General features: G+C 49.5%; 7 protein-coding genes across 7 annotated transcripts; 4 read left to right on the forward strand and 3 right to left on the reverse strand.

The window, feature by feature from the left end:
• Positions 1 to 268: 268 nt before the first annotated feature.
• On the forward strand, positions 269 to 4,730 carry FOBCDRAFT_222748 (uncharacterized protein). The gene has a single exon (XM_054704550.2). It carries the CDS (start codon positions 654 to 656, stop codon positions 4,410 to 4,412), a length of 3,759 nt encoding a protein of 1,252 aa, XP_054560525.2. The 5' UTR covers positions 269 to 653; the 3' UTR covers positions 4,413 to 4,730.
• A 194-nt stretch (positions 4,731 to 4,924) lies between these two features.
• On the reverse strand, positions 4,925 to 6,604 carry FOBCDRAFT_160722 (cyclophilin-like domain-containing protein). The gene is made up of 2 exons (XM_031183540.3): positions 6,035 to 6,604; positions 4,925 to 5,977 (listed from the first exon to the last, which is right to left on the reverse strand). Exons 1-2 carry the CDS (start codon positions 6,390 to 6,392, stop codon positions 5,217 to 5,219), a joined length of 1,119 nt encoding a protein of 372 aa, XP_031039182.1. The 5' UTR covers positions 6,393 to 6,604; the 3' UTR covers positions 4,925 to 5,216.
• A 1,197-nt stretch (positions 6,605 to 7,801) lies between these two features.
• Positions 7,802 to 9,191, reverse strand: FOBCDRAFT_222752 (D-Tyr tRNAtyr deacylase-like domain-containing protein). Its single transcript, XM_031183541.3, has 5 exons — positions 8,868 to 9,191; positions 8,616 to 8,794; positions 8,505 to 8,547; positions 8,244 to 8,437; positions 7,802 to 8,171 (listed from the first exon to the last, which is right to left on the reverse strand). The coding sequence occupies exons 1-5, from the start codon at positions 8,872 to 8,874 to the stop codon at positions 8,133 to 8,135; spliced, it is 462 nt and encodes a 153-aa protein (XP_031039183.2). The 5' UTR covers positions 8,875 to 9,191; the 3' UTR covers positions 7,802 to 8,132.
• A 395-nt stretch (positions 9,192 to 9,586) lies between these two features.
• Positions 9,587 to 12,238, forward strand: FOBCDRAFT_33722 (Not1 N-terminal domain, CCR4-Not complex component-domain-containing protein). Its single transcript, XM_031183542.3, has 4 exons — positions 9,587 to 10,131; positions 10,199 to 11,252; positions 11,304 to 11,811; positions 11,864 to 12,238. The coding sequence occupies exons 1-4, from the start codon at positions 9,877 to 9,879 to the stop codon at positions 11,922 to 11,924; spliced, it is 1,878 nt and encodes a 625-aa protein (XP_031039184.2). The 5' UTR covers positions 9,587 to 9,876; the 3' UTR covers positions 11,925 to 12,238.
• Positions 12,239 to 16,221: 3,983 nt separating this feature from the next.
• On the forward strand, positions 16,222 to 17,452 carry FOBCDRAFT_33732 (uncharacterized protein). Its single transcript, XM_054704551.2, has 2 exons — positions 16,222 to 16,841; positions 16,897 to 17,452. Exons 1-2 carry the CDS (start codon positions 16,534 to 16,536, stop codon positions 17,294 to 17,296), a joined length of 708 nt encoding a protein of 235 aa, XP_054560526.2. The 5' UTR covers positions 16,222 to 16,533; the 3' UTR covers positions 17,297 to 17,452.
• A 1,016-nt stretch (positions 17,453 to 18,468) lies between these two features.
• On the reverse strand, positions 18,469 to 20,973 carry FOBCDRAFT_182352 (uncharacterized protein; the record flags this gene model as incomplete). Its single annotated transcript, XM_031183548.3, has 1 exon — positions 18,469 to 20,973. The coding sequence occupies one exon, from the start codon at positions 20,971 to 20,973 to the stop codon at positions 18,790 to 18,792; it is 2,184 nt and encodes a 727-aa protein (XP_031039190.2). The 3' UTR covers positions 18,469 to 18,789.
• A 641-nt stretch (positions 20,974 to 21,614) lies between these two features.
• Positions 21,615 to 23,689, forward strand: FOBCDRAFT_222767 (uncharacterized protein). The gene is made up of 3 exons (XM_031183549.3): positions 21,615 to 21,763; positions 21,819 to 22,409; positions 22,465 to 23,689. The coding sequence occupies exons 1-3, from the start codon at positions 21,707 to 21,709 to the stop codon at positions 23,566 to 23,568; spliced, it is 1,752 nt and encodes a 583-aa protein (XP_031039191.2). The 5' UTR covers positions 21,615 to 21,706; the 3' UTR covers positions 23,569 to 23,689.
• The last annotated feature ends 311 nt before the right edge of the window (positions 23,690 to 24,000 follow it).

A 24,000-nucleotide genomic window follows, 5' to 3' on the forward strand; every position in this document is an offset into this window, starting at 1 on the left:
TGTCTCGACTCGACCTTGACCTTGTCTTGTCTTGCTTCTATAAGCAGCATAATCGAACTCACCGCAATTCGATTCTTGTTCTAAAACAACCGACGAGAGAGAACAGAACCCATTGTCCGAGCGCACCTACGCTTATCGTCATCTATTTACTTCCTATTTTCTACTTATTCCTTTATTGGACCATTCCTACTCTTGGCTTCTTCTTCATTTTTTTATCGGGTCGATTAGTGCATGTTCAATTCAATTGTAGTGGACTGGTGCCGGTACAGTTGCTGTGTAGGTGTGCTAGGTGTGTTCCCCTCCCAGCTTCCATTGCGATTCTCGCCCAGACTCTAGACTAACAAGCCCTCTCCCCGCAACCAGTCACTGACTGATTTGCGAGAGATCCCTCATCTCAACAATCAGATACTACATCTGACGATAGCCAAGATAGTCGCACTATCTTGTTACAATCGACGGCCATATTCAAGCCATTAATTACCGAGGTCAACGTAATCGAACCCATCACATCAATTAATCCCCTCCCTTGACTAGCAACAAAGAAAGCCCTCGACACCTCCACCCGTCAATCAATCACCAAAGCACCGACCTATTCACACACAAAAAACAACTGCTATTGCTTTCTCTCTCCTCAATGCGGAACGGGCGCTTGTATGTGGACGTGGACACACAATGGCTTAGGCTTGCGACCGCCAAACATGGACGAACAAGACCACTCACGATCTGGCACCTCCAGTGATGCCACATCCTGGAACCAGGCCTCCACCTCCGACCTCAACCTACCCCGGGACCCAAAGATGGAGCGCTCCAGCGCATCCAACCTGCGGTCAGCCTTTCGCCATACGCTGATAAATGCCACCTCCACCGTTCGCGCTGTCACACCCGATCCCGTCGAGCCTCCAACTGTCAGTGTCACTGCCGAGTCTCAACAGTCCCAAAGAGGTGCTTCTTCACAGCAGAGTTCGCCCCGGACTATACCTCCGGGCCCTACAAGAAGACAAGGCATGGTTTTCAACGAAGTTTTCAGCGAGTCGTACGAGAGCAGCGAATCTAGCCCTCCGAGACAGCATTTACGGCATACAAGCGGTAGCCTCCGGCCAAGGACGCGCACGATGGATACCTCTATGCTGGCACAAAGAAGTGTACCACCGCCGACATCAGAACGACACCGGGTTGGCAGTGTGAGCTCGTCGGGGTCATTACATCCCTCAGACGAGCTAAGGCCACAGCTCAGTTCATTAGACTCGCTACATCACGCTGTGATAACAGGGCGAGAATCATTAGTACCAACAAAAGACAAAAAGTCAAGAAGACTCATGAAGCGACAATCATCCAGACCTACCTCACCTCTCATTTCTCCACCACCTACCGTCGACTCACTCCCTTTACCCATAGCTACCGATGACGCAAACAAGGTCCTGCTTCTTATGAGAACTCTATGCGGTCGAATGCGCGGCGAGATCGAATATCAAGGCGAAACGGGTGGTCCTTGGCATAGTGGCGTAGCTTACATTGAAGAGGAGAAGGGCTGTCTCATGTTTGACTCAGGGCAGAATGGACCCTTTCATATCCCTCTTGTGTCTGATCTGCGCGGCTGCAGAGTCCTCCCTGTCGATTATCCCGAACTAACCAAGGAATGCTTGGAGTTGGTGTGCCTTTCACCTCCAGTGGAAATCCTAATATGTCCTTTGGTGACAGAAGAGTTCGACTTGTGGCTTGCAGCTTTACTGTGCTGGCAGCAATTACGTCCAACGGGTATTAAGCTTGCCAATGGGAAACCAGCCAACCAGGTGACGCCCATGAGGCCCGAATTGAAGAGACATGGTTGGTCACAAGAAAAGAACAAGCCTACGAATATCATCAAGGTTGGTAAGGTGATGCTTTGGGACAAGGGCTTGGCTGTTTCACCAAGGGCGATTGTCAAGAGACCCTCAACGAGAGACCTTCGATCACCCACGACATCCTGGAGGAGAGTTTCCTGCATTCTACAGGACAGCGGCGAGTTCAAACTCATGACAGAGAATGACGTTACTGTTCTTTCCATCATCGATCTCTCACAGCTTTCCCGGTGTGCTGTTCAACAACTTGACCGTACAGTGCTCGATGAAGAATATTGCATTGCCATATTTCCAATCTACTCTTCTACATCTACTCACCTCTCTATCTTCCGACCTGTCTACTTGGCGCTCGACAGCAGAGTTCATTTTGAAGTTTGGCTTTGTCTACTTCGAGCATTTGCGGTACCCGACATATACCGCCTTGACGACCCTAACACATCGCAAATTGTGGAACTAGAGGATATTGAATCAGAGTATGAGGGCGAAGTTTTCAGGCTCGAAAAGACAATCAGCGTCAGGGTTACTGAAGCAAAGATTAAGGCTAGACCCAGCGGTGGTGGAGGGACTGAGCCGACAATTCCAGAACGACCCGGGCGACCGGAACCTGATCCTTTGATTGGAAACTACCTAGCGGAAGTTATCCTAGATGGCGAAGTGAGGGCACGAACAACAACGAAGACAGCCACCAAGAACCCCTTTTGGAGAGAGGAGTGCGAGTTCACCGATCTACCACCAACCACGCCATTATTATCCATCGTCCTAAAGAGAGTGGAAGGAAACCTGGACAGCTCGAGTAACCTCCTCCAAGCATCTGTTGGACTGCCTCGAACACGCAATCTGCAGGAGTTTGTGGTAGGTGCCGTCGACATTTCGCTCGACCAACTAGACCGCGGGAAGGACAGCGAGCAATGGCTTCAGATATTTGACGAGAAACACCAATCGGTTGGACAGATGCTAGTCAAAGTGAATCACGATGAGCATGTCGTGCTTTTGTCGAAGGAATACCAACCTCTCACGGACTTATTACACCGATTCCCGGCCGGGTTGACGAACCAGGTATCGGCGGTTCTCCCGGGACAGCTTCGTCGATTGGCAGAGTTATTCCTCAATATCTTCCAAGTGTCAGGTTCCGCCAGCGAATGGCTCATGGCATTGGTTGAGGATGAGATCGATGGCATTGGCAACCAGACCACCATGAAGAAATATCGATTCAGCAGCCGGCTGAAGTCCAACGATTCTATCGACGCTGCAACTGATCGTGAACTGATCGTACGAGATATGAGCAAGTCACTTGCCGGAGAAGCGAACCTGCTGTTTCGAGGCAACTCTCTCCTCACACAGTCGCTCGAATTTCATATGCGCCGTTTGGGCAAGGAGTATCTGGAGGAGATCTTACAGGAGAAGCTGTTTGAGATAAATGAGATCAACCCAGACTGCGAAGTCGACCCCAGCAAGATCCCCCACGAATCGGATCTCGACCAGCATTGGACTGTGCTCATCCACTACACGACTGAAGTTTGGAAATGCATTGCTAACTCAGCCAACCGCCTACCTCCGGAGCTACGACATATACTCAAGTACATCCGAGCCGTTGCTGAAGATCGCTATGGAGACTTCTTGCGCACTGTCACATACACCTCAGTCTCTGGCTTCCTGTTCCTCCGCTTCATCTGTCCAGCTATTCTATCGCCCAAGCTTTTCAATCTTCTACGCGACCACCCTCGACCTCATGCCCAACGAACATTCACACTTATCGCAAAAGCACTACAAAAGCTAGCGAACTTGTCCAACTTTGGAAAGCGAGAGGAATGGATGGAGCCGATGAACCGATTCCTCAATGTGCAGAGACAATCTGTTCGTGATTATATCGACCAAGTGTGCAGTATCCCAGCGGACCGCAACGCCAATTTCGTTCCTGCTGGCTACAGCACACCAGTCACTATTCTCGGCCGTCTAAGTCCTACTTCCAAGGAGGGATTCCCCAGCCTTCCATACTTGATTGACGACACGAGAAACTTGGCGAGTCTTGTCAAGCTATGGGTGGACGCTAGACCGGTCGACGACAAGAAAGAGGAGGTGGATCAAGAGCTTCTCGCTTTCAACGACGTATGCTTCGCTCTACAACAACGCGCCGACGCTTGTCTCGCTAAGGTCGAAACTGAGCGTGCCAGTGAAACAGCAACCTGTGCCACTACAGAAGACGTCGCCGAATCCATTGAACAAGCATCACTGATTGAATCACTCTCTATTTCCTACGGCGGCTCCTCAACAGCATGGAACGACGTCTACGAACCCACACCCGGTAGCTCAGGCAGCGAAGTCAACGATGACAATACAATACGCAACCGCAGACGAAGCAAGGAGCGTCGCCGTCACCATCATCACCACAAAGAAGGCTGGGAACAACGAAAGCAACGACATGCAAGCACAAGTGGAAGTGCGAGTGCGAGTGCAAGCAACACTATCAAGTCTAAGAACGGACGTGTGGGACGTACGATCCTCAGCGGCATCACCCGCATAGTCGGTCGTGGTGAGAGTCCTGAGGGAAAAGATTCCTCGAAGCATTTTAAGTGAAAAAGAAAACGCCGTTTATATCCATCTATACATATACATATACATATACACATTTTATATACCTTTTGATGACTAGATGGCAGAGCTAGTTATTCATGACTGAATGAACAATACAACTTCTTTGAAATACCACTTCCATCTTTTCATATAGTCTCATTTATACTTGCCCTTTCTTTTGTCATAACTACCACAGATTTTGGAAATGGCAGGCCATTCCTTCATACTCGCATAGCAGACGGTTGGGTTCATCTCGTTTCATTTGTTGTATTATGTATATCTGGATTTCTTAATTTATTTATTTTTATTTCTGTTTTTTTAGCGTAAAGTTAAAAGACTTTGGGTCCAAGTTACCTTCATGCTCAGCATGACTGATAGACATAAAAACTCTGGGGGAAAAGAAGACATATATGATATGTCGATTTTCCCCCATGAACTCAAATCACAATTAGAGTCATCCCCTCTTTACTAAAGCCAAGTTATGCGTGGACGCCTTGCCTGACTTACGAAGCATGACTATAGCAACTAGAAAGTGGCATAGTTGATCACGAAGCTGATATTTATGATGCGTCATCTCCTTATAGAGTATTGCAATATTTGCAATTCGATGGTATCTCATTCAGCGCCGACTCCTAAGTAACCCGCTTTTTCCTCGCATGGGTTATGTTACAGAAAGTTTGATCATGTCCTCCGCCCTCATTCCATATGAAACATTGCTATAATTTTCAAATACAACTGGCGTTCTATCCCGCTCGCAATGAGTAAAATGACGCTCTCTATTTTGCGGTATGCCTTCTCTGCAGCCGCTTAGGCGAAGAACTTCTTGTAGGCAGCCTTCTCCTTGGCGGCGCGAGCAGCAGCCTTGGTTCGGACGGCGTTGAGCTCTCGGGTGATGGCGCTATCGTTGGGCGCAAGGGTGTTAGCCTCACTCAAGTCACGCAGAGCAGCCTCCTCGTCCTTGAGGCGGATGTTGGCGAGACCACGGCGGTAGAAAGCCTTTGCACGGTCGGCGTCCTTAACGCCTTGGACGTCAAGGGCAGCAGAAGCGGAGCGAGCAGCGTCATCCCAGGCCTCCAGCTTGATGTTCAGGAGCGCCGAGTTGTTGTTGAGGGAGAAGCGCAGAGCCTGGAGGTCGTCCTTGATCGACTGGGGTTGGTTCTCAAGATCAGGGTCCTCGTTAATGTAGCGCAGACCCTTCTGGTACTTGTCGAGACCGAGAGAATAGTTGCCTGACTTGAAGGCAGTGTTGCCGTACTCCTTGCAGGCCGTGGCGATCTTGACGATGGCGACGGCATCGAGAGTGTCTGTGCAGTCTTCGGGGAAGTCCTCGTACGGGTCGCCGAGGGCGTCGGGCTGCTTCACGTCGGCAGCGACGGCGGCGTCACCCTTGAGCTCGCCGCAGTCGGCAATGAGAGCCTCCTTTGCGGGACGGTCGCCGGACTGGGTAGTAAGGTTCTCGATTTGTCGAACGACGGACTTGCCGTTAAGTACCTCGCCGAAGACGACATGCTTACCGTCGAGGTGAGGGGTAGGAACGGTGGTTATGAAGAACTGGGAGCCGTTGGTGTCTGGCGGGGTAATTCGTCAGCGTCATGGCCCAAAATGAGGGGCATCATGGAACTTACTGGGACCAGCATTGGCCATGGACAGAAGGAAAGGCTTCTCATGCTTTATGGGGAAAGCTTCATCGTCAAACTTGTTGCCATAGATGGACTCTCCGCCGGTGCCATCACCAGCAGTAAAGTCACCACCTTGGATCATGAACTGCTTGATGACGCGATGGAAGATGGAGCCCTTGTAGTGCAGGGGCTTTCCCGACTTGCCGATGCCCTTCTCGCCGGTGCAGAGAGCACGGAAGTTCTCAGCGGTCTTGGGGACAAGGTCGGCATAGAGTTCCATGGTGATACGGCCAACGGGCTTGCCGCCGAGCGAGATATCGAAGAAGACGCGGGGTCGCGCGGGGGAGTCGCCTTCGGTAGCCATTGCGATAGTTTGTGAGGAGGAGGAATTGGGTGAAGAGAGAAAGGAAATGGAATTAAATCAAGGCGCCGGAAGAGAGAAGAGATGTAAGGTTTAGTTTATTGCTTGAGAGGATTGGAGAGTAAGACGGGATCGCAGCGTGGGGGTTTATTTAGGTATTAAGTTGCTATGGAGGAGCAGAAGCAAACAGAAGGTAACAGAAGAGGGGAGCTACCCTACCAATTGAGGAAAAGTCGCGATGCAAGTGAGCCCGAAGATCGTGCCGCTTATAAGTGGGTAGCCCAGTATTTAACTGACGGCTGAGAATCCAATTCCTTATTACCGGGAATATCACTATATATCTACACAAAAGGCTACTGAACTGTAGGTAGGCTATCTACCGTCGATGCAATTGACTCAATCAGATCATATCTAATGTATCACAATCACTCGCGAACAAGGTACAGCTCCGATATCCCTCGGACTAAGCCAAGCATGGACGGACGGGATGTGAATATCATAACCAAGAAGACAATTGCGAATGCGGGGTGTCTTTTCTTTTTCCTACACCGGTGATGAGCAAAAGAGATAAGATGAAGCAAACTAGATAACATAAACAATCAGCTGATACAAATAAAAACAACAAATATCATCAACCGAAACGAGACAGGTTCAGCCGAGAACTTTGAAGCCCAAACAGATACTCTCAACCTCGCCCTGCAGTTCAAGGTCAGATACATGACCTGTCATGCAGCAATTGTAAATGTGTTTCAATTAAAGAGGACACATAACAATTTGTGTAACGATGACTGCATGACCTTGACCAAACTGTCTCTCTCGCAATCCAATCAGTAAAAAGTGAGAAAAGAGAAAACTCTCTCATAATGGTCAACCAAATTCTCATCAAGGCGGGGGAGGGGGGAATATTTCATGAGAGGGAACAGGGGTCGAGATGGCTTAAGCCTCCTTGCAATAACGCTTTCAAGGCATTGTAATCCGAGTTAACGAGTGCTGATATCAAAAGGAGAGTGAATCATGATTGAACAATGGTTACACAAATTCTCAGAACCACTTACAGGTCTTGTTGCTGATCAAATCTCACCTCTCTACTACCTATATCCCACTCAACTATTGCCCGCCTCCATACTCATACCCACCAACCAACGCACAACATCCATTGTAGCGTCTACTAGGGATATCCCGATGCAAGAAATCAAGGACCAATCCGATTTTATCGCCCGGACCAAACTCCCCCGTTCAACCCTGGCCTGTCTATATTGGATCCCGTCCCGTTGCAGAGGAGAGACACTTTGCCGCTTTGACCACCTCTGAATTGCTTCTTTTTAAACCACAAACACGGAACTCCAGCCCTCGGTTGCACAGCACATGATGCAGCCCTTCCGCTAATGCATCCAATTAGAAACTGACAATACACGAAAGTGGCTGTGTTGGCTGTTGTTTGTTGTAAGATAATTGCACTTTCGGGTACAGTCCCGTCGACAATTCGCCCTTTCAGGTTGTATGCTGTACCACACATATCAAAGATGTGCCGGCCCAGGCAAGCTGAACTCTTCAAGAATCATATCATGTTGATTATAGACGCCAGGGCTGACTCCAAAACATGTCTCTATTACCGAACCTATAGCAGATCCGTCAATGTACCTAATGTAATCCCTTCGCTTTCTCTTTTGTCTTCCCGTCCTGTCTAAGGTATCTTCAATAGCCTATCTCCCTATATTTCACATTTCTATAGCAGCCAGCCACTCACTCCGTCTTGGCGCCGTTCTTCAACTCCAGAGTAACCTATGATGTATCCCCGGTGGTTAGCACAGACACCCCCAAATGCGAGAAAAATACGGCTTCCACAAAACTTACCGGCCCGTCGTTGACGAGAGCAACCTCCATCATGGCCTGGAACTGCCCATCCTTGACTCTCTCTTCCATGTAACCCGCCCTGACCTTCTGCACGAAGTAGTGGTATAGCCGACGTGCCTCCTCCGGGTTGGCAGCACCGTGGAAGTCAGGCTTGGCTCCCTTCTTTGTGCTAGCCAGCAACGTAAACTGCGACACTGTATCTGGGTCTCAGCCACTGCTGCTACCCTCACACGACCGGAGACAAGAGAAGACAAGACTCACCGCAGAGAACCTCGCCGCCAATATCGCTGACACTCTTCTTCCACTTGACAAAGCCTGTCAGATTTGAAACCACAAAACGAAATTATCGGCCCAGCCTCTTTTGTCCCTTACCTTGCCGCCCTCCTCGTCATCCCACAGCTTCATCCTCAGCACCTTGGCAGCCATCAGGTCAGCCTCTTTCTCCGTGTCCCCGGGGGCCACGGCTGCAAAGGCCAGGACGCCCTTGCCGATGGAAGAGATCATCTCTTTGTCGACGGTGACGGACGCCGACAGGACACGCTGCAATATGACTATTTGAGTTGTTGGTGAGCTTATGTTTCATTTGTCTTTTGTGAGTCGGTGATTACACTGTACTGCACGTACCCTTCATATTTGTGATGTATAAGTTTTTGTGACTGGGAGATGCAAGTTGAGTAAAATATCAGACTGTTTTGACTGGGCTTGAGTCAAGCTCTCTGTATCTAGACGTTACTCCGTAGTCGGATCGGCATCGGTCCCGATTTACCGTGTATTACAGCAGTGAAAGACAATCAAGATTAATTTTGATGATAAAACATAAATTCTCTCAAGCGAATAGGCTTATATGGATTAGAAGCCACCAAGTTTATACTTTTCCCTATAGTTTTCAATATTCATAATTTGATAGGGACGTCGGTTGGCGATTGAGTTCCAGACTGGACGTTCTAGGTATGGTCTACCCAAAGCACTGAGGCAGTGGAGGGCACTTAATTGCCAGCAAGGTATCTACTAAGGTAGACGCTTAGCGAAAGAAAAAAAAACCACGTCATTGAGTGCATCCCGCAATATTGGCCTGAATTTGCACCACTATTTGGCTTGCAATTCAATATTACACAGAAATGTCATTCTTGCTACAGATTGACTAACCATCTTCAACTATTACAGCCTTTTCAAGCCTGTAGATGCATGTTCAACCCTTAATGTCCACTTCAACACGTTTCAGCAGCTAACCGCGCCTCGTCCCAGTGAATCGCGGCCCTTCAGCCAATCACGACACCGCGGCTCTTTAGCCTCATTGGATGGCTGCACCTCCCACCTTGAACTAACCTTAACCACCAAATCAGTGCTGGCCAGCCTTACTTCCAACAACCACATCTCATCTACCATCGGCTCCCGGCATTGACGCTCAGGACGACGGACACTGTATTATCACCCTATTATAATTAACGACGACTATCGGATCGCCCCCGCGACGCGCCGTTATATCATAATAACCCTTCCCTGCGCTGCCACATCTTCCCGAACGGTGCTGGCAGAGACGCACAACAAACCGAATCGACAACAACAGTCGGACGACAAGATCTATACGAGCGACTAGACACTGCGCCCGAGTGGCTGCATTTTTCTACTCATAATGGCGGCGAGGAAACTGGCCCAAGAGGTCGACAAGTGCTTCAAAAAGGTCTCAGAGGGTGTGGCCGAATTCGAAGCTATTTACGAAAAGATCGAACAATCGAGTAATCCTGCCCAGAAGGACAAGCTAGAAGATAACCTGAAACGCGAGATCAAGAAGCTCCAGCGACTGAGGGATCAAATCAAAACATGGGCCGCCAGCAACGACATCAAGGACAAGGCTCCCTTGCTGGAGCATCGCAAGCTGATCGAGACGGTTGGTCCCCGCCACTGACAACGGAATGCCATCCAGTATTTTATTGACGGTTGTATCGGGTTTTTAGCAAATGGAAAAGTTCAAGGCCGTGGAGAAGGCCATGAAGACGAAAGCATACTCCAAGGAAGGTCTATCAGCTGCCGCCAAGCTCGATCCCAAGGAGCAGGCAAAGGTTGAGGCCAGCGAATTCTTAAGCGGCATGGTCGACGAGCTGGAGCAGCAAATCGAGACACTCGAGGCAGAGGGCGAATCGATACAAGCGACCATGAAGAAGGGTAAAAACAACACCGCCAAGGCCGAACGCATCGCCGAAATCGAACGCATTATCGAACGACATAAGTGGCACCAGGGGAAGCTGGAACTTATCAGGAGATCCTTGGAGAACGGCGGAGTTGAGCCCGAGCAAGTGACCGACCTGGAAGAGAGCATTCGATATTATGTGTCGGATGGCATGAATGAAGACTTTATGGAAGATGAGGAGATGTATGAGGAGCTCGACCTTGAGGACGAGGAAGGCACCTACGGCATGGGCGCGGATAACGAGAAGAACTCTTCCCTGGATGCGCAGTCTGTGCAAGAGGACCTTACGACCGACAATGACTTGCCGAAGACACTGACGAGAAAGGCGCAGAAGGAGGCTGACCCAGTACGGAGGACATCTTCTCAGACAAAGTCACCTTTACCTGCACTCGCGACACTCCATGCTCCGTTACCGACTATCAGCAATAGCAATTCGGGTACGCCGGCTATGAAGCCAGCATCAGTCCCTACAAGGCCCGCTGGAGAAGGACTCAAGTACGCATCAGCAGCCGCTGCCGCTGCAGCGAGCGATAAGAACAACGTTGGTATCGCTCCGCTACCTCCGCCCCCTGGTGCCGCATCATCAAGCATATCCCCATTGCCGCAAGCCCGAAGCAGCGCGACCAACTCTCCTGCGACATCCTCTGCCCAGCCCGCTTCTCAACAACCAGAGTCAAAGCAGCCCACGCCAGCTCCTGCTCCTGCCGAGCCAGAACCTGTACCTGCGCCAGCCCCTGTGCCTGTCACCACGAAACAGTCCAAGCGATCAAAGGCTGCTGGAAAACAAGCAGCAGTCCTCGAGGCCGCTCCATCTTCAAAGGGTACGTGTGTAAAACAGTTTTGTATGACTCGAATGACTGACTTTGATGTAGCTCCACGGACAAATGGTACAGCCAATGGTGTCAAGCAGACCGAGGAGGAGGAAGAATGCATCTACCACTTGCCAGCATCGTTACAAGATCTTGTTGACACATATGAGACGTCGAGAAAGCGGCCATATCCTCCATCTGCGCCATCAGCTCTGCGCATGATGACTGCCAGCCAGGCCAGCTGCCCCGATATTGTGGATGCTGATGTTCCACGATCATACCGACCCGACCAACCGGTACCCCCAACAGGGTCAGGATTTCCCCGCGAGCCACTCGCTATCTTCGATGACCCGCGGTTATACTCCCGTATGGACCCTGACACTCTGTTCTACGTATTCTACTATAAGCAGGGTACTGCCCAACAGTACATGGCAGCCAAGGCTCTGAAAGATCAAAGTTGGCGATTCCATAAGCAGTATCAGACTTGGTTTCAAAGACATGAGGAGCCTAAGAACATCACCGAAGACTTTGAGCAAGGCACATATCGATTTTTCGACTATGAGAGCACATGGTAAGTGGACTCGCGAAATGCCAAAGTGAGGCGTGCTGACATGAATGCGCAGGATGAATCGACGCAAGGCTGACTTCAAGTTTGTCTACAAGTTCCTTGAGGATGAGGTCTAATCAACAGTGCTTCTTCACTGGAGATTGAAGTCCATTGGCCGTGTATGAGAAATATGGGACGGAGCTATCGGTTTTGGTTGGACGCACCTTGGTTTTGTGAACTCCTGGAGAGGGCGAATTAAGAGCACAGAGAGAGTAAGAAAGGACTTAGGCGGCAACCTCATTTTGCTTTCATCATCGGCTTTTGATGTGCTTTCTGGAACAGGTAAATATGCAACATGCTACACGGGGCGTTATCAACCTCATTGTTTGAGATATGAATACGAACCTTTTGAGTGCAGGGCATTGTCGCCCTGAACGACTATTCTGCTGAAGTATATGGTCAAATGTGTGTGGCTCGTTTGCCTCATTATATCCGTGATCAATGTCTTCCCGTAGGAACTGGTTCCTTGGATGGTCTAGACCCTCTGCAGCTCGACAGCCTCTCTTTCAGCCAGTGCAGCCTCAGACTCGGTAGGCGTTAGGGCAAGGCTCTCTTAGCGGCGTACAATGATGCGAGGTGTTTCATTCCTCCGTGACTGACTGTACGGTGTCTGCATTGACGTGGCACGTCCTGAACCGTAGCCAAGGTGAAGCGTTCAGATTGGTGAAATTTGAGGTCAAGTTGGGTGAACAACCTAATATCTGAGGGCTGCTGCATTGCTACCCAAAAGCCGAGAAAAGAGTTAAGAGTATTGGATTTCTCGACTACTTGAATGTAGATAGACCCGGTCTCCATAGGAAGACAGTGAGGCACTCTTCGGGTTCATCAAGTTTCCTCTTCTTGTTGTCTCAACGATTTATACACAACCGGCGTGGGCTGGTCGCGTTACCGCCATCGAGGCGATGCTACACCTGTAGCACATTTCAAGTCATCGCAGACAACGTGGCTTTCGGATATGGGAAAATAGTCGAGTGGACAAAGCACAAGATGAGGGCCCTTGTCGCCCCAGGCGACACAGTTGCAGTTTCGTTTGTCCTCTTAGCAATTCCTTTGGATTGTTAAATTTGAGCTGACATGTGTATGACTTGATCATTGATGGCACACTTCATCAACGATAAGGTTGCCAAAATTGCGTCGTCAGTTGGATTCAGGGCTAGCGAATGGGTGCTCTGCTTGCCTTGTCACCTATAACGCGGGTGCCTTTTTCTGTGCCATCGTCATTATGCCTATCAGACTCTGCCGAGGCGACTTTCAGCAGCGTCCGCCATCCAGCGCTCTTGGTGAGGGATACCCTCTTTCGAATGACAAGCTTGCGGCACAGCTCTGCGCTTGCTGCTATATCGTCAAAGACTCAAAGTTAAGGGTGGCCACTTGGGTAACAAGATCGTCGCCCCCAACTGCATCGGCGTCACCGTGCAAGTCGACTGGGATTTGAAACGAAACCAATGCAGGATACAACAGGAAGGTTTCTAGAATGCTTCCATGCTTGTCAACTTCTCAAAGATTCGGATACGAGATCCCTCGCAAGCGAATGTCAATTCCATGGTTCGGGTAGCATGGATTGGCTTCCCGGCGAGCTTGTCACGGATGGGGAAAGGGTCCTAGTGAGTCTGATGACCCTGTCGAAAACGATCATGATCTCATAGCGGGCGAACCATTTTCAACTGCTTCTCTTGCACTTGACACTTGCTACTCCAGCCAGCCTCACTAACACTCCTCGAACTTTTCCCTGAGAGCTCAACTACACTGTTCGGTGTGTTGACTTGCCAGGTACAACACATTGGTAAGTTAAACACCTGTAACTCGGGGATTTCCCAAGCGTTGTCTTGCAGATGCCGGGTAGGGATCCGGTAGGACTCAGGTGAGACAAGGCCGTTAAGGGCGTCCAGGGTGGTTTTCGTTCAGGCGCTTACTGTTTTTGCTGATCACTTTGGGTGTTCTAAAGAACCGCCTTGTCAATTATTGAGACATGTCAGATTGACCATGATACGCCAGGCTCCGATAGACGCAGCGAGTTACACAACCCAGACCACCACCAACCTTGTAATTCAAGCAGATAAGTGGGATCAGAAAGGTGTGTGGGAGATGCTAAAATGATGATGCTGGGTTTATTTTTGTCTGTGCTCTGTTCTGCTGTAGACCTCGAAGGTTACTGTTGTTGGCTGTTTGTCCCATGTTGCCAATTGAGCACTGGGACTGGCTCACAGGTGCCTTGACCAAAGATCAGAATTCCTTAGCTGGTCCGAGTCTAGGCAGCAAAATATCGTTGTTGATTGAGTTAATTGATCGACACATGGGAAGGGGGTCGCTGCGTTATTGGTGCATCTGTTGACTTCTCCATAGCGTTGAGGCTCGTGCTCGTGCTTGTGCTTGTGCTCGTGAGCATCGAGAAGTTGTTTGATGCTTTGCGCCGCCGAGATCGACAAGCTACTATCCATACCCAGCGGTTGTCTTGGTGCTAATGCGAAGCATTAGATTTAGGCCACCGCATAAAAGTGCATGTTGATGATTTTATGGATAAAAAAAGGCAAAGTCAAGATGGCAGATGGCACTTCGACCAATACGACGCCGACGTTTAGAAGGAGCAAGCAACCCTGGGCTGGGGTTTCCACTACCGTAGCAGGGGCCATCGACAAGGCAGGAGCAGGAGGGGTAAGGAGTGCGAGCGATGGATGTGACAGCTGGAGGCAGGTACTGCCCTGGGATGTAATTCTACCTCCACTCTACAGTGCCTTCCCTGTGTGTAAGGTGGTACCTAGGTGATGGAAGCCCATTGCATATTGCATTCTGCCTCGTCAAGAGTCCTGAAGACCTTTGTTCCATCCAACTTTCAACCCAATATCATTGACCGGTTACCGATGAAACGGTATGGAAGAATTCCTTGTCATGTCGATCGAATACCTCACTCAATCCTCCCGTTACCGAGCACCAAATTTGTCCTGTCCCGCTGTTGTCGACAACCCTTCAAGTGAGCTTCCAGCGGCACATGCACGCAAAGGCGCATTGGCCAAGCCAACTTTCCCTCTGGTAGTGACCGAAATCTGCTGAGCTGGCCTGGCACAGCCCCTATCCTAGTCCAGCCTTTGTGCGGTTTCTCGGTTATCTGTCGTCAAGGACAGCTCGTTGTTAGGGATGCGCATCATGTCAAATCATTCCCACATCCACTGCCGTCAGCCCGTGCCAGAATCATTTGCTCCATGATCTTCAGCCCCAGGGCATCGCCACGCCCTGTTGGAACTTGCCCACCCAGAAGCAAGTATGATCACCACTCAAGAGGAGGCAAGAAAACTTAGGTCCTCTTTTCAAAGTGATGAAAAGACTTAGGTAAGTTTAGTATTTCTGAGCAAGCCTTTAGACTGGTTTATTTTAGCACCCTGGTTTAACTTCGGAAGTTTTCTTGCTCCCTGGGCCACTTTTAGCTGTCAATTGCTGGGCGCAACCACTTAGACTCATCGTTCTCTCTCTTACCGAAACAGGCACTCGGCCAGTTTCCTAGTTCCACAGAAGCAGTCAAGGCTGGCTTTCTGGTTAGTTTCCAATCTGAAGCTTGCACACATTACACACCTCCCATTGGGTTTGTCCCGGGCTTGTACCTCCATGCTGTTGTAACAATCACAGATCCCGGTTGAGCCGGTATTCTATAGGGTACCACCAACTCGTAGCTTTTTATGCAAGCCAACTGTTGCTGTTCCTGGGGACCTCTAGCTGACCTCAGAGTGAGCTATCTTAGCTACCTCCATTCGCTACTGTCGCTTCGCCATCTATGTCCCCTTTCCCCCTTGGGACACCGGCCAGGAGCACACCACACATGATAGGGTGTCTCCAGTCTTGACTCGCTTCTCCATGCTTGTTGCTGTTATCTCCATCCAGCTTGACTTTACCCTAGTCTCCCACCCAGACGACAAGTGTCGATTCACGCATCACGAGCCAGCTTGCGCCAGATGCTGCTTCGCCTTAGACTCATGCCTGCCCTGTGTACTGCCACCCTTGCCTTTCTCCAGTCTTCGGTCTTAGAACTGGTTATCTTCTGGCTGTCCTTCTATCAAGCTACCTAACTATGGTTCTATCTGTCCAAAGGTTGGCCCGGGTGGAGTCCGCTGTGTTCCCCGACAGCTACCCTGGCCATGTCATTGACCCTTGAACATTACTCTGGAGCTCTAGCAGTACAAGCTGGTACTCTCTTCCAATTCCGACCGCAGCTGTTTCTAGAAATCGGCGTCTCTTACAGTTTCAAGTCCATACTGCCCTTTACCTTTGTGTATTACACAGATGACTCCTACCTTCGCCTCACTAATCAATGTGCGATTTGAGCCTCACCTTGGCCAATATCATCCTGGACTGCACTAGTTGTCTCCCCCCCCTTCACTCTTTTACTTTCCCAAGCATATAACCACCTCTCTGGTCCCTTCTATGGCTTCGATTGTTAGACCATTATCATAAGATCAAGTCTCATGCACCAAACTTCTTCTCTTCCCTTCCAGGACCGCCATCAAGATATTACTTTGGTTGCGGCCTATACTTGTTCTATCTTTACATCATCTACTTCCCTCCGTTCACTTATTCACAAGCCCTTGGCCCGTCCTCTTAAACACCCGTGCTTGCTGCCTTCTCGCTGATTGACTTGTACTATATCAGCTTCTTTGCTCAAGTTTCCCCTACCAACGAGACAAGTTTTCATCAGACACAATGGGATCCAACTACTGGAACAACAACAGTTGGTATGATGCCTCGTCACCACAGGACCAGGCCTCGTCACCATCTGGATACTCCTTCGACTATTATCAGTCACAGCCTTTGGTCAGATATGGTAGTTCTGGCAGTAACTCCCAGGCTTCCACCAGGGGCCCCGAGTCACCTACAGACGGCAGCTACTACACTCTGCATGGCTCACCAACTATGGACGATGCTGTTTATCAGCAAAGCCCTAGCTATCAACAGCATTATACCTCTGGTCAGACAAGGGCTGGAGAATCTTCTGTGCCACGGGGCGAATCGTAAGTCCAGTCCCTATTATAAAATAGTACATTGCTAACTCTTGTGTTTCTTAAGTGGAAATGACTGGCCAGTCTCTTGCCTTCACCCTGGTTGTACTGCTCGCCCTTTCAAGCGTACTGCCGACCTCATTCGTCACTACAAGAACACGCATGCTCCCGAATCGAGCAAGGATGTCTATCTGTGTGACTATCCTCGATGCACTCGCTTTCGTGAGCCCTTCCACCGTCGCGATCACTTCCGAGACCATCTCCGCGAGTACCACTGTGAAGATATCATGAAGCGCGGCGCCACTGTTAACGAAGAGTGGCTCGAAGGTCGCTACACTCCTTCTACTTGGTGGCGCTGCCCCCGATGCCTTGTCAGAGTCAACATCTCAAAGCACGGCTACGAATGCCCCGGGTGTAAGACATCGTGCGAGTCTAAGCGCAAAGAGAAGCGCCGCAGTCGATCTTGAGGTGTGTGGGCAGAGATACGGCCTTGCCCATACAATCAGCCAACCACGACGCACCAAGTATCGCATTGGATGGCTTGAAACTACACTTCTGTTTCACTCTGGGCTTCTTCTATCAGCAAGCTTACACAGACAAACCAGTGGCATAGTACTGATCGCCAGCTCTGCATTATTGCTTTGGCCAGCTCACCGACACTCAGCACCATCTCGCCATCAGCCTAGCTGAGCAGCCAGCAGCTCTTGTATACATATTGTTACATCAAGGACAACAAAACAACCTACGCAAGGCTTCTTTTTTCTTTTTGTGCATAGACATGCAGCGAGGAAATCATTTTCTGCAACCGTCTTCGAAGCCAGGCTTTCTCAGCCTTGGCCTTTTCCCTTCCTCATTCCTGGCATCCACACTCACACTCTCTAAGACGTCCTCAAGATCAGCAAAAACGCCTATGCGTTGCAGATCTTATCCCCACTGGGGGGTTGCATCACGCTGAGGCTGACTTGAGAGAATTGTTCTAGAAGCGGGGCTGTTTACGGGGATTATTTCAGCGTGGCTGTGTGTGTCATGCACGATGCTTCTGTCATGCTTCCATTCCTTCTTTCGAGTTTCCCTTCTTGGCTAAGACTTCCGGGGTCTTACTGGGGTCTAAGACTCTACTGAAGGCACCGAGATAAGACGTCTTGGTTATTGGGGGGAGATGATCACGCAGTGACGTTTATGATGATATATGAGGTCGATCCTATTTCTTAGAGGCTGGTGTTCTTTACATAGACGGTGGGAGTTTTGTTCGTTCTACACAGTTTTGGTTTCTGGCGCATTTAGAGGATTTCTTTTTCTGTATACACCCTTGTTGTATTTTACATGTACATATGATCCCATGATACCTACAGTGTCCTACCCCGGAAATGTTAGAATTGTTGTTATCTCTTTACCCTTCAATGTGACACACATCTACTGTGGTATTTCCCCTGGCTTAAGCATGTGTGACGAGGCAAGAGACGAGTTGTAATCAGGAGGCTGATCAATCCTAAAGGACCCCTGTCTAAGGTACGTGAATGTTGTACCGTGTTCCCCGCCATACCTCAAATGTAGTGGATGGCTTCCACAGCAGCCGGGTGTCTTCCCCAGGTAACATTGCGCGATATGGCGCACTACATTTCCAGCTCGTGACCACATACGTAGTTTGCGGCTTTTCTAGTCTGGAGTCCCTGGACGTCCTCTGACTCACTTTGTGTTGATGCACTAGAAAGAGAGGTAAGGGACAATTTGCCTCAAATCTTCAAAGTTGCAATTGCTTTCGCCCGGTCCGATGAACAAGGTTCGACCTAAATCAGCTTAAAGCGCAGGAAGAAGTATCATGAAAAATAACCAGCTTTCTCGATTTGGTCTGTTTCCATACATCTTTCGAAAAATATAGGCTTGTGATTTTGGAGAAAGTGGCTGATATGATGGTTCCAGCTAACTTTCTGTTAATCATCTTATCTCCGAACTCCTAAAGTTAGTCTTCCTCAATTGGATCGTCATTGTAGTTTGGCATGGTGCGGAAATCAGGCCGCCCCTTATCCCTGCGCCTTCTAGATCGTTGCCGTCTTCCCTTGCTCCGTGGCTTATCCAAGTAAACTGGCGATTTGGCGGAGGGGACGTCACCAGCTAATCGACCAACAAAGTGCTGCGGTTGACGAAACTTGAACTCGGCATGCAGCGGTTGAGGCGAGGCGGGCTGAGCAATGATAGAGTCGGTCGCGTCCGCGATATGTACCCTTGCGGCGGCTTCCGATGACGGGGCTTCCAGCTCTGCGCCCGGTAGATCTTGAATTTGGTCATCTGCCAAAATAAAGTTACGTCCTTCCGTTGTAGGTGCTTCTCCTCGGGATGCTGAAGGGGAGTCTGCGATATCGCTTGACGGTGCGGTCGAACATGAAGGCAAGGATGATTCTACAAACATCCGGGGAACATGTGGCTTCTTCAAACCCAGTGCGCATTTTGTTTGTTCATGTGCCTCCTCTCGAGCCTTTCGGCTGGTCTCAGCGCTATCGTTATCAAGAACGAACTTCTTCCAAATTTCGTCTTCGTCGTCAGCATTTGGTGTTGTTTCTTGCTGTGTTTGGTCCTCAATATTTGGCTCCTGCTGTTCCTCGCTAGCAGTCAAGAGATCTAGTAGGTCTTGAACATTGGAAGCCACAGGCGTGAAGGAGCCCATTGGGAGAACCAGGTCGCTTCTAGTTTTGAGATTGGTCTCACTTCTTTCGTAGCTCGAGCTTCTAAGTAGAGCGTAAGGACCTGTTGCTGGCGGGAGATTAGCAAATGGATCTCTTGCTTGAAGCTCAGGTAGCTCTTGTTCGTCGTCTAATGGCTCGTGTTGGCTCTCAGATGGAGGTATGCTAGATGGGTACGTTTCCGAAGACCTTAGTTGTGGCTCTTCGTTCGCATGTGATGAGTTCTGTCCTTGATTTTCGCTGCTTATCAGATTTTCTATATGCGACTTGTCATTGAAGGTGTTCATATAGTTGCTTAGACTTGGGCTGATGGGCCTTGGAGGCCCCTTATCTCGACTTGGCTGAACGGGCTGCTGTTGTCTCGGCTTCGTTGTTGATTCCAGCCACATGTTCCATCGAATGTCTTCGGCTGTGATCCTATCAGAAGGTCTTGGGGTACCCAGAACAGCTACGGCACTTGCACCTTCATCCAACTCAGGAGACTTAGCTTCAATCACCTGGTGTCGTCGCCGAGTTGGCTGTGGCTGATGGATGATAGGCACATGAGTTTGTACAACGTATCTTGGTTCATCAGTTTCTCTTGCTAACCATTCCTCCTGACCCGGGGAATGTACTGCAGATGAAAGGCTCGTGAGTGGATTACTTCGTTCGTTAGGGGTTTGAGATCCACGAAAGTCGTGAGCTCTTGGTGGCCTCTCCCGATGATGACGAAGACTGCGAGATTGCTGGTAAGAAGATACAGACGCCTGGCTCGTAGCATTATTGGATTGTGGGATCTCGAGACGGGATATAAAATTTTGTCGTGTGGCAAAGCTTCGTACTGAGTTACTATCCCTGCTCCATCGCAGATTTTGACTTCCAATGTTGATCTCTATGTCGTTCTCGGAAAGTCGACCCAGCGTTCTCTTGTTGGGTTGATCCTTCGGATCAGGACTGTACGTCGATCGGTGGTCACTCCTGGAGGTTGGTTTCGCAAGCAACTTAGTGGATCGATCCCTTTGTTGGGAGAAGTCAACCGTTACAGGCTTTTGAGTAATGACGCCGGTCCAATCAGGCTTCTCTAATAGCCTGCGTCTTTTGGTTGCTATGGCCAACTCTTGCTTGTCTTTGTCTTGCGGACTTGTCGGGGAGCTCTCGGCTTCTAGCCCCTGATTTCCGATACGTGGCTCTCTCCCTCTTCCATTTCTTTTCTTGTGTGAGTTTCCTGTCTCGGATTGTCTATGTATACGCTTTCCTCTTGTTCTTTGCTTCCAGCGAGGGGTCGAGGAGTTCGACTGACGACCTTGAGATGAAGTTGGTTGTGGAATATAATCAGGTACGAAAGATGAAATATCAATGCCCTTGCTTGTAGTTGGAGCATTCTTTCTCGCTCTGGCTTTAGCAAAGTATTGCTTTTGTCGGGCAGCGTCTTTATCCCAGCCTTTTCGACGAGAATGGCGGGCGAGAGCGCCTTCAGTCCAGTTCATCGTGGATTATGAGATCAGCTCTTCAGTGTGTTCTCAAGGTTGAGGCTTAGGTACTGAAGATTGCGTCCTTGACTAATAATTTTATGGGGGCACGTGAAAAGTTGATGCAATATGGCAGTTATCAACAACATCGTAGCTACCATCTCCTGACATTGGAAGCTCACTTGCCCACTTTGGATTGCACAGTAAGCGTCAAAAGTTTGATGGCATCTTTTGACTGACAGAAAATAGATACCCTCAATCCTTTAAACCCAAATTTAAGAAGACTGATCTTTCGGGTCGATCACAGCTCGAGATAGGTGAGTATAACATTGTTGGACTCATCGAACAAATACAATAGATTGTCATCCCGAAGCCAACATGCGGTATATTAGTGGACGAATGAAATAGGTTTGGTAAAACATGACTCTAAATAATTTTATATCAAGAACCCTCAGAATTTGTGATACTACATAATACATCATGGTACTCTTGATCTCATGCTAGGAAATGTGTTTTGCTAACTTACACGATCATCTACACAGTGTTAATTGGTGGCCTAAGACACGTGCACGGTGCATGCACAGGCCAGCTAAGCTTCAACGTGATGACGGAGCTCCCTTGAATCGAGTCCCTGAACGTGGAGCTACATCTCCATTAGCATTTAGCGCCAAGACGACACATTTCAACAAGAACGACAACGCACCTCATACAGAATTGAATTATATACACTTAAGCCAAATAACACCTCATCATGGCCGATGCAGAAGAGAAGGCCCGCAAGGAGAAGATTGCTGCGGCCAAGAAGCGTGTTCGATTACCCCTCCCTTCTTATCCTGGCTGCTTTCGCTAACATTGCGACATAGGTCGAGCAATTGAAGAAGAAGAGTAATAAGAAGGCCACTCCAGCAGCAAAGCAAACAAAGCCAGAACCAGCCGAAATCGCCGCGCCCGAACCCGTTGCCGAAAAGGCTGAGGCCGCCCCAGCGAGCGAAGAGAAAGCCGTCGAAGAACCCAAGAAGAAGGCTCAAGAGAAGCCACCTGCTAAGGAACCCGCGCAGCCACTTAAAGTTGGAACCCAGGAGAGCAGCGACGAAGACGACGATAGCGATGAAGACAGCAGCAGTGACGAAGAGACCTCGGCTTCCGCTACCCCCTCTCTCGCCCAACAGTCGAAACTGAGATCTACATCATTTCGTGCCGGCTCCATTACCTCAGGAGGTGCTGCGCCTGCCAGCCCTTTCAGTCCCGATGGAGAAACTGCTCCAGATATCTACAGAAAGCACATGGCCAGAATCGAAGAATTAGAAAAGGAGAACAAACGTTTATCTAAAGAGGCGGCGGACTCGGAGAAGCGATGGCAGAAGGCCGAAAACGAATTGGCCGACATACGCGAGGCCGATGGTGAAGATACAGAAAAAGCAGGTGGACACGAAGATGGGCTTTTGGATAGTTTGGTAGGTGTTAATGCATGCAACCACAACCGCACTCAATCCGCTAACTCTTTCATAGAAGAGCCAAGTCGCCTCGCTGCAACGTCAAAACACCCAGCTCCAACAACAGGTATCGCGAGGACCTGGTCATGGCCACCGTCCTTCCATGTCTGTGGCCTCACCTCCAGCAGATCTCAAGGCTGAGCTCGAGGCCAAGACAGCAACCATTGAGTCTATGGAAATTGAAATCTCGAAACTCAGAGCACAGGCAGAGCGACACGCCAGTGGATCGTCGTCCGAAAAGGAACAAGTTACTGCTCTGGAGGACAAACTAGCCCGTGCTGAGGCTGCAGCGGGTAAGGCTCAGCGCGAACTACAGGACCTCAAGCACAACCTCGAGAGGACAGCAGAGAAAGCAGTCCGCGAAGGTAGCGAACGAACAAGTGCTGAGACCAAGATCAAGACTCTCGAGCATGAGCTCGAAGAGGTCAAGAGCGCTCGCGATGAGCTGGAGAAGAAGGTTGAGGCATTGGATAAGAAGGCGACGACCCTGACTACATTACATAAGGAGCAAGATTCCCGCTTACAGGCGATCAAGAAGGAGAAGGAGAAGGCAGAACACGATGTCACAGAGTTGAGGGCACAGGTTGAGAAGCTTGAGAGCGAAAATGCAAAGCTCCGAAGCAGGAAGTCCATGGAGGGTGGCGGCGGATTAGACGATGAAGGTGTTGATGAACTTGAGGATGAGGAACGCCAGAAACTTGAGAGAAAGATCCGAGCGCTGGAGAGCGAAGTGCATGAGCTTCGAAGTGGAGCATGGATTGAGAAACGTCGCGAATTGGAGGCAACTAGTCCAGGCTTCCATGATGTCGACCTCTCTCCTGGACATGCGATGTCTCCAACTCAGCGTAGGAAATCGGGACCTGGAGGAGGAATTGGTGATTTCTTTACGAGTGGTCTCAACGCTCTCGCCGGTGGTAATGATGATGATTTCCTTGAGGACGACGATATGGACTTTGACGAGGATGCATTCCGCAAGGCGCAAGAGGAGGAGTCAAAGAGACGGATCGAGCGGATCAAGGAGATTAAGAGATCACTTAAACATTGGGAAGGTTGGAGATTGGACATTGTTGAGAACAGGAGGGGAGGAAACGAAGGAGTTGGTGAGATCTTTGACGTTTGAACTGATGCTGGATGTTTGCAGTGTTGCTGGGTGGACGAGGCCCAAGTAAGGAATGTATTATTAGAATAGAAAGAGATTCCGGGACGATAAATGGAAAGGATATCGATGATTATTCTCAGCCACTGTGGCATATCTGTTTCCGGTTTTGTTTCCGAGACCTCATGAAATATGAGTTGATAGTCTCCTACCCTGAGGTTGATAGGCCCGACAGAATGAAAGGGCACCTCGGTGCTACTACAGCAACCATTGGTTTCGACTGAATGAGGTATTTAAATGCCTGTTCATTCCTTCACTGTCGGAGGGCCCGTGAACTCTGATGATTCCCGCGGGACAAGTACGTATCCGACTCGAATAACGGAACATAACCAGACACACAGCTGGTATGAAGCATGTTGGAAATATGCTTACCCAGAGGCAATGATTGAATTGGAG

This window comes from Fusarium oxysporum, chromosome V (assembly GCF_013085055.1).
Source record: "Fusarium oxysporum Fo47 chromosome V, complete sequence".
In the NCBI taxonomy this organism is placed as follows: Eukaryota; Fungi; Ascomycota; class Sordariomycetes; order Hypocreales; family Nectriaceae; genus Fusarium; species Fusarium oxysporum.

What these genes read in the sequence shown, in the direction of transcription:
- FOBCDRAFT_222748 (XM_054704550.2), top strand. Translation starts at nt 654, where the DNA reads ATGTGGACGTGGACACACAATGGCTTAGGCTTGCGACCGCCAAACATG.
- FOBCDRAFT_160722 (XM_031183540.3), bottom strand. Translation starts at nt 6,392, where the DNA reads ATGGCTACCGAAGGCGACTCCCCCGCGCGACCCCGCGTCTTCTTCGAT. An exon ending in CATGGCCAATGCTGGTCCCA is followed by an intron (nt 5,978 to 6,034) that starts GTAAGTTCCATG and finishes TTACCCCGCCAG; the next exon opens with ACACCAACGGCTCCCAGTTC.
- FOBCDRAFT_222752 (XM_031183541.3), bottom strand. An exon ending in TGGCGGCGAGGTTCTCTGCG is followed by an intron (nt 8,438 to 8,504) that starts GTGAGTCTTGTC and finishes ACCCAGATACAG; the next exon opens with TGTCGCAGTTTACGTTGCTG. An exon ending in CTCTCGTCAACGACGGGCCG is followed by an intron (nt 8,172 to 8,243) that starts GTAAGTTTTGTG and finishes GATACATCATAG; the next exon opens with GTTACTCTGGAGTTGAAGAA.
- FOBCDRAFT_33722 (XM_031183542.3), top strand. Translation starts at nt 9,877, where the DNA reads ATGGCGGCGAGGAAACTGGCCCAAGAGGTCGACAAGTGCTTCAAAAAG. An exon ending in ATCGCAAGCTGATCGAGACG is followed by an intron (nt 10,132 to 10,198) that starts GTTGGTCCCCGC and finishes TCGGGTTTTTAG; the next exon opens with CAAATGGAAAAGTTCAAGGC. An exon ending in TTCGACTATGAGAGCACATG is followed by an intron (nt 11,812 to 11,863) that starts GTAAGTGGACTC and finishes ATGAATGCGCAG; the next exon opens with GATGAATCGACGCAAGGCTG.
- FOBCDRAFT_33732 (XM_054704551.2), top strand. Translation starts at nt 16,534, where the DNA reads ATGGGATCCAACTACTGGAACAACAACAGTTGGTATGATGCCTCGTCA. An exon ending in TCTGTGCCACGGGGCGAATC is followed by an intron (nt 16,842 to 16,896) that starts GTAAGTCCAGTC and finishes GTGTTTCTTAAG; the next exon opens with TGGAAATGACTGGCCAGTCT.
- FOBCDRAFT_222767 (XM_031183549.3), top strand. Translation starts at nt 21,707, where the DNA reads ATGGCCGATGCAGAAGAGAAGGCCCGCAAGGAGAAGATTGCTGCGGCC. An exon ending in TTGCTGCGGCCAAGAAGCGT is followed by an intron (nt 21,764 to 21,818) that starts GTTCGATTACCC and finishes ATTGCGACATAG; the next exon opens with GTCGAGCAATTGAAGAAGAA. An exon ending in ATGGGCTTTTGGATAGTTTG is followed by an intron (nt 22,410 to 22,464) that starts GTAGGTGTTAAT and finishes ACTCTTTCATAG; the next exon opens with AAGAGCCAAGTCGCCTCGCT.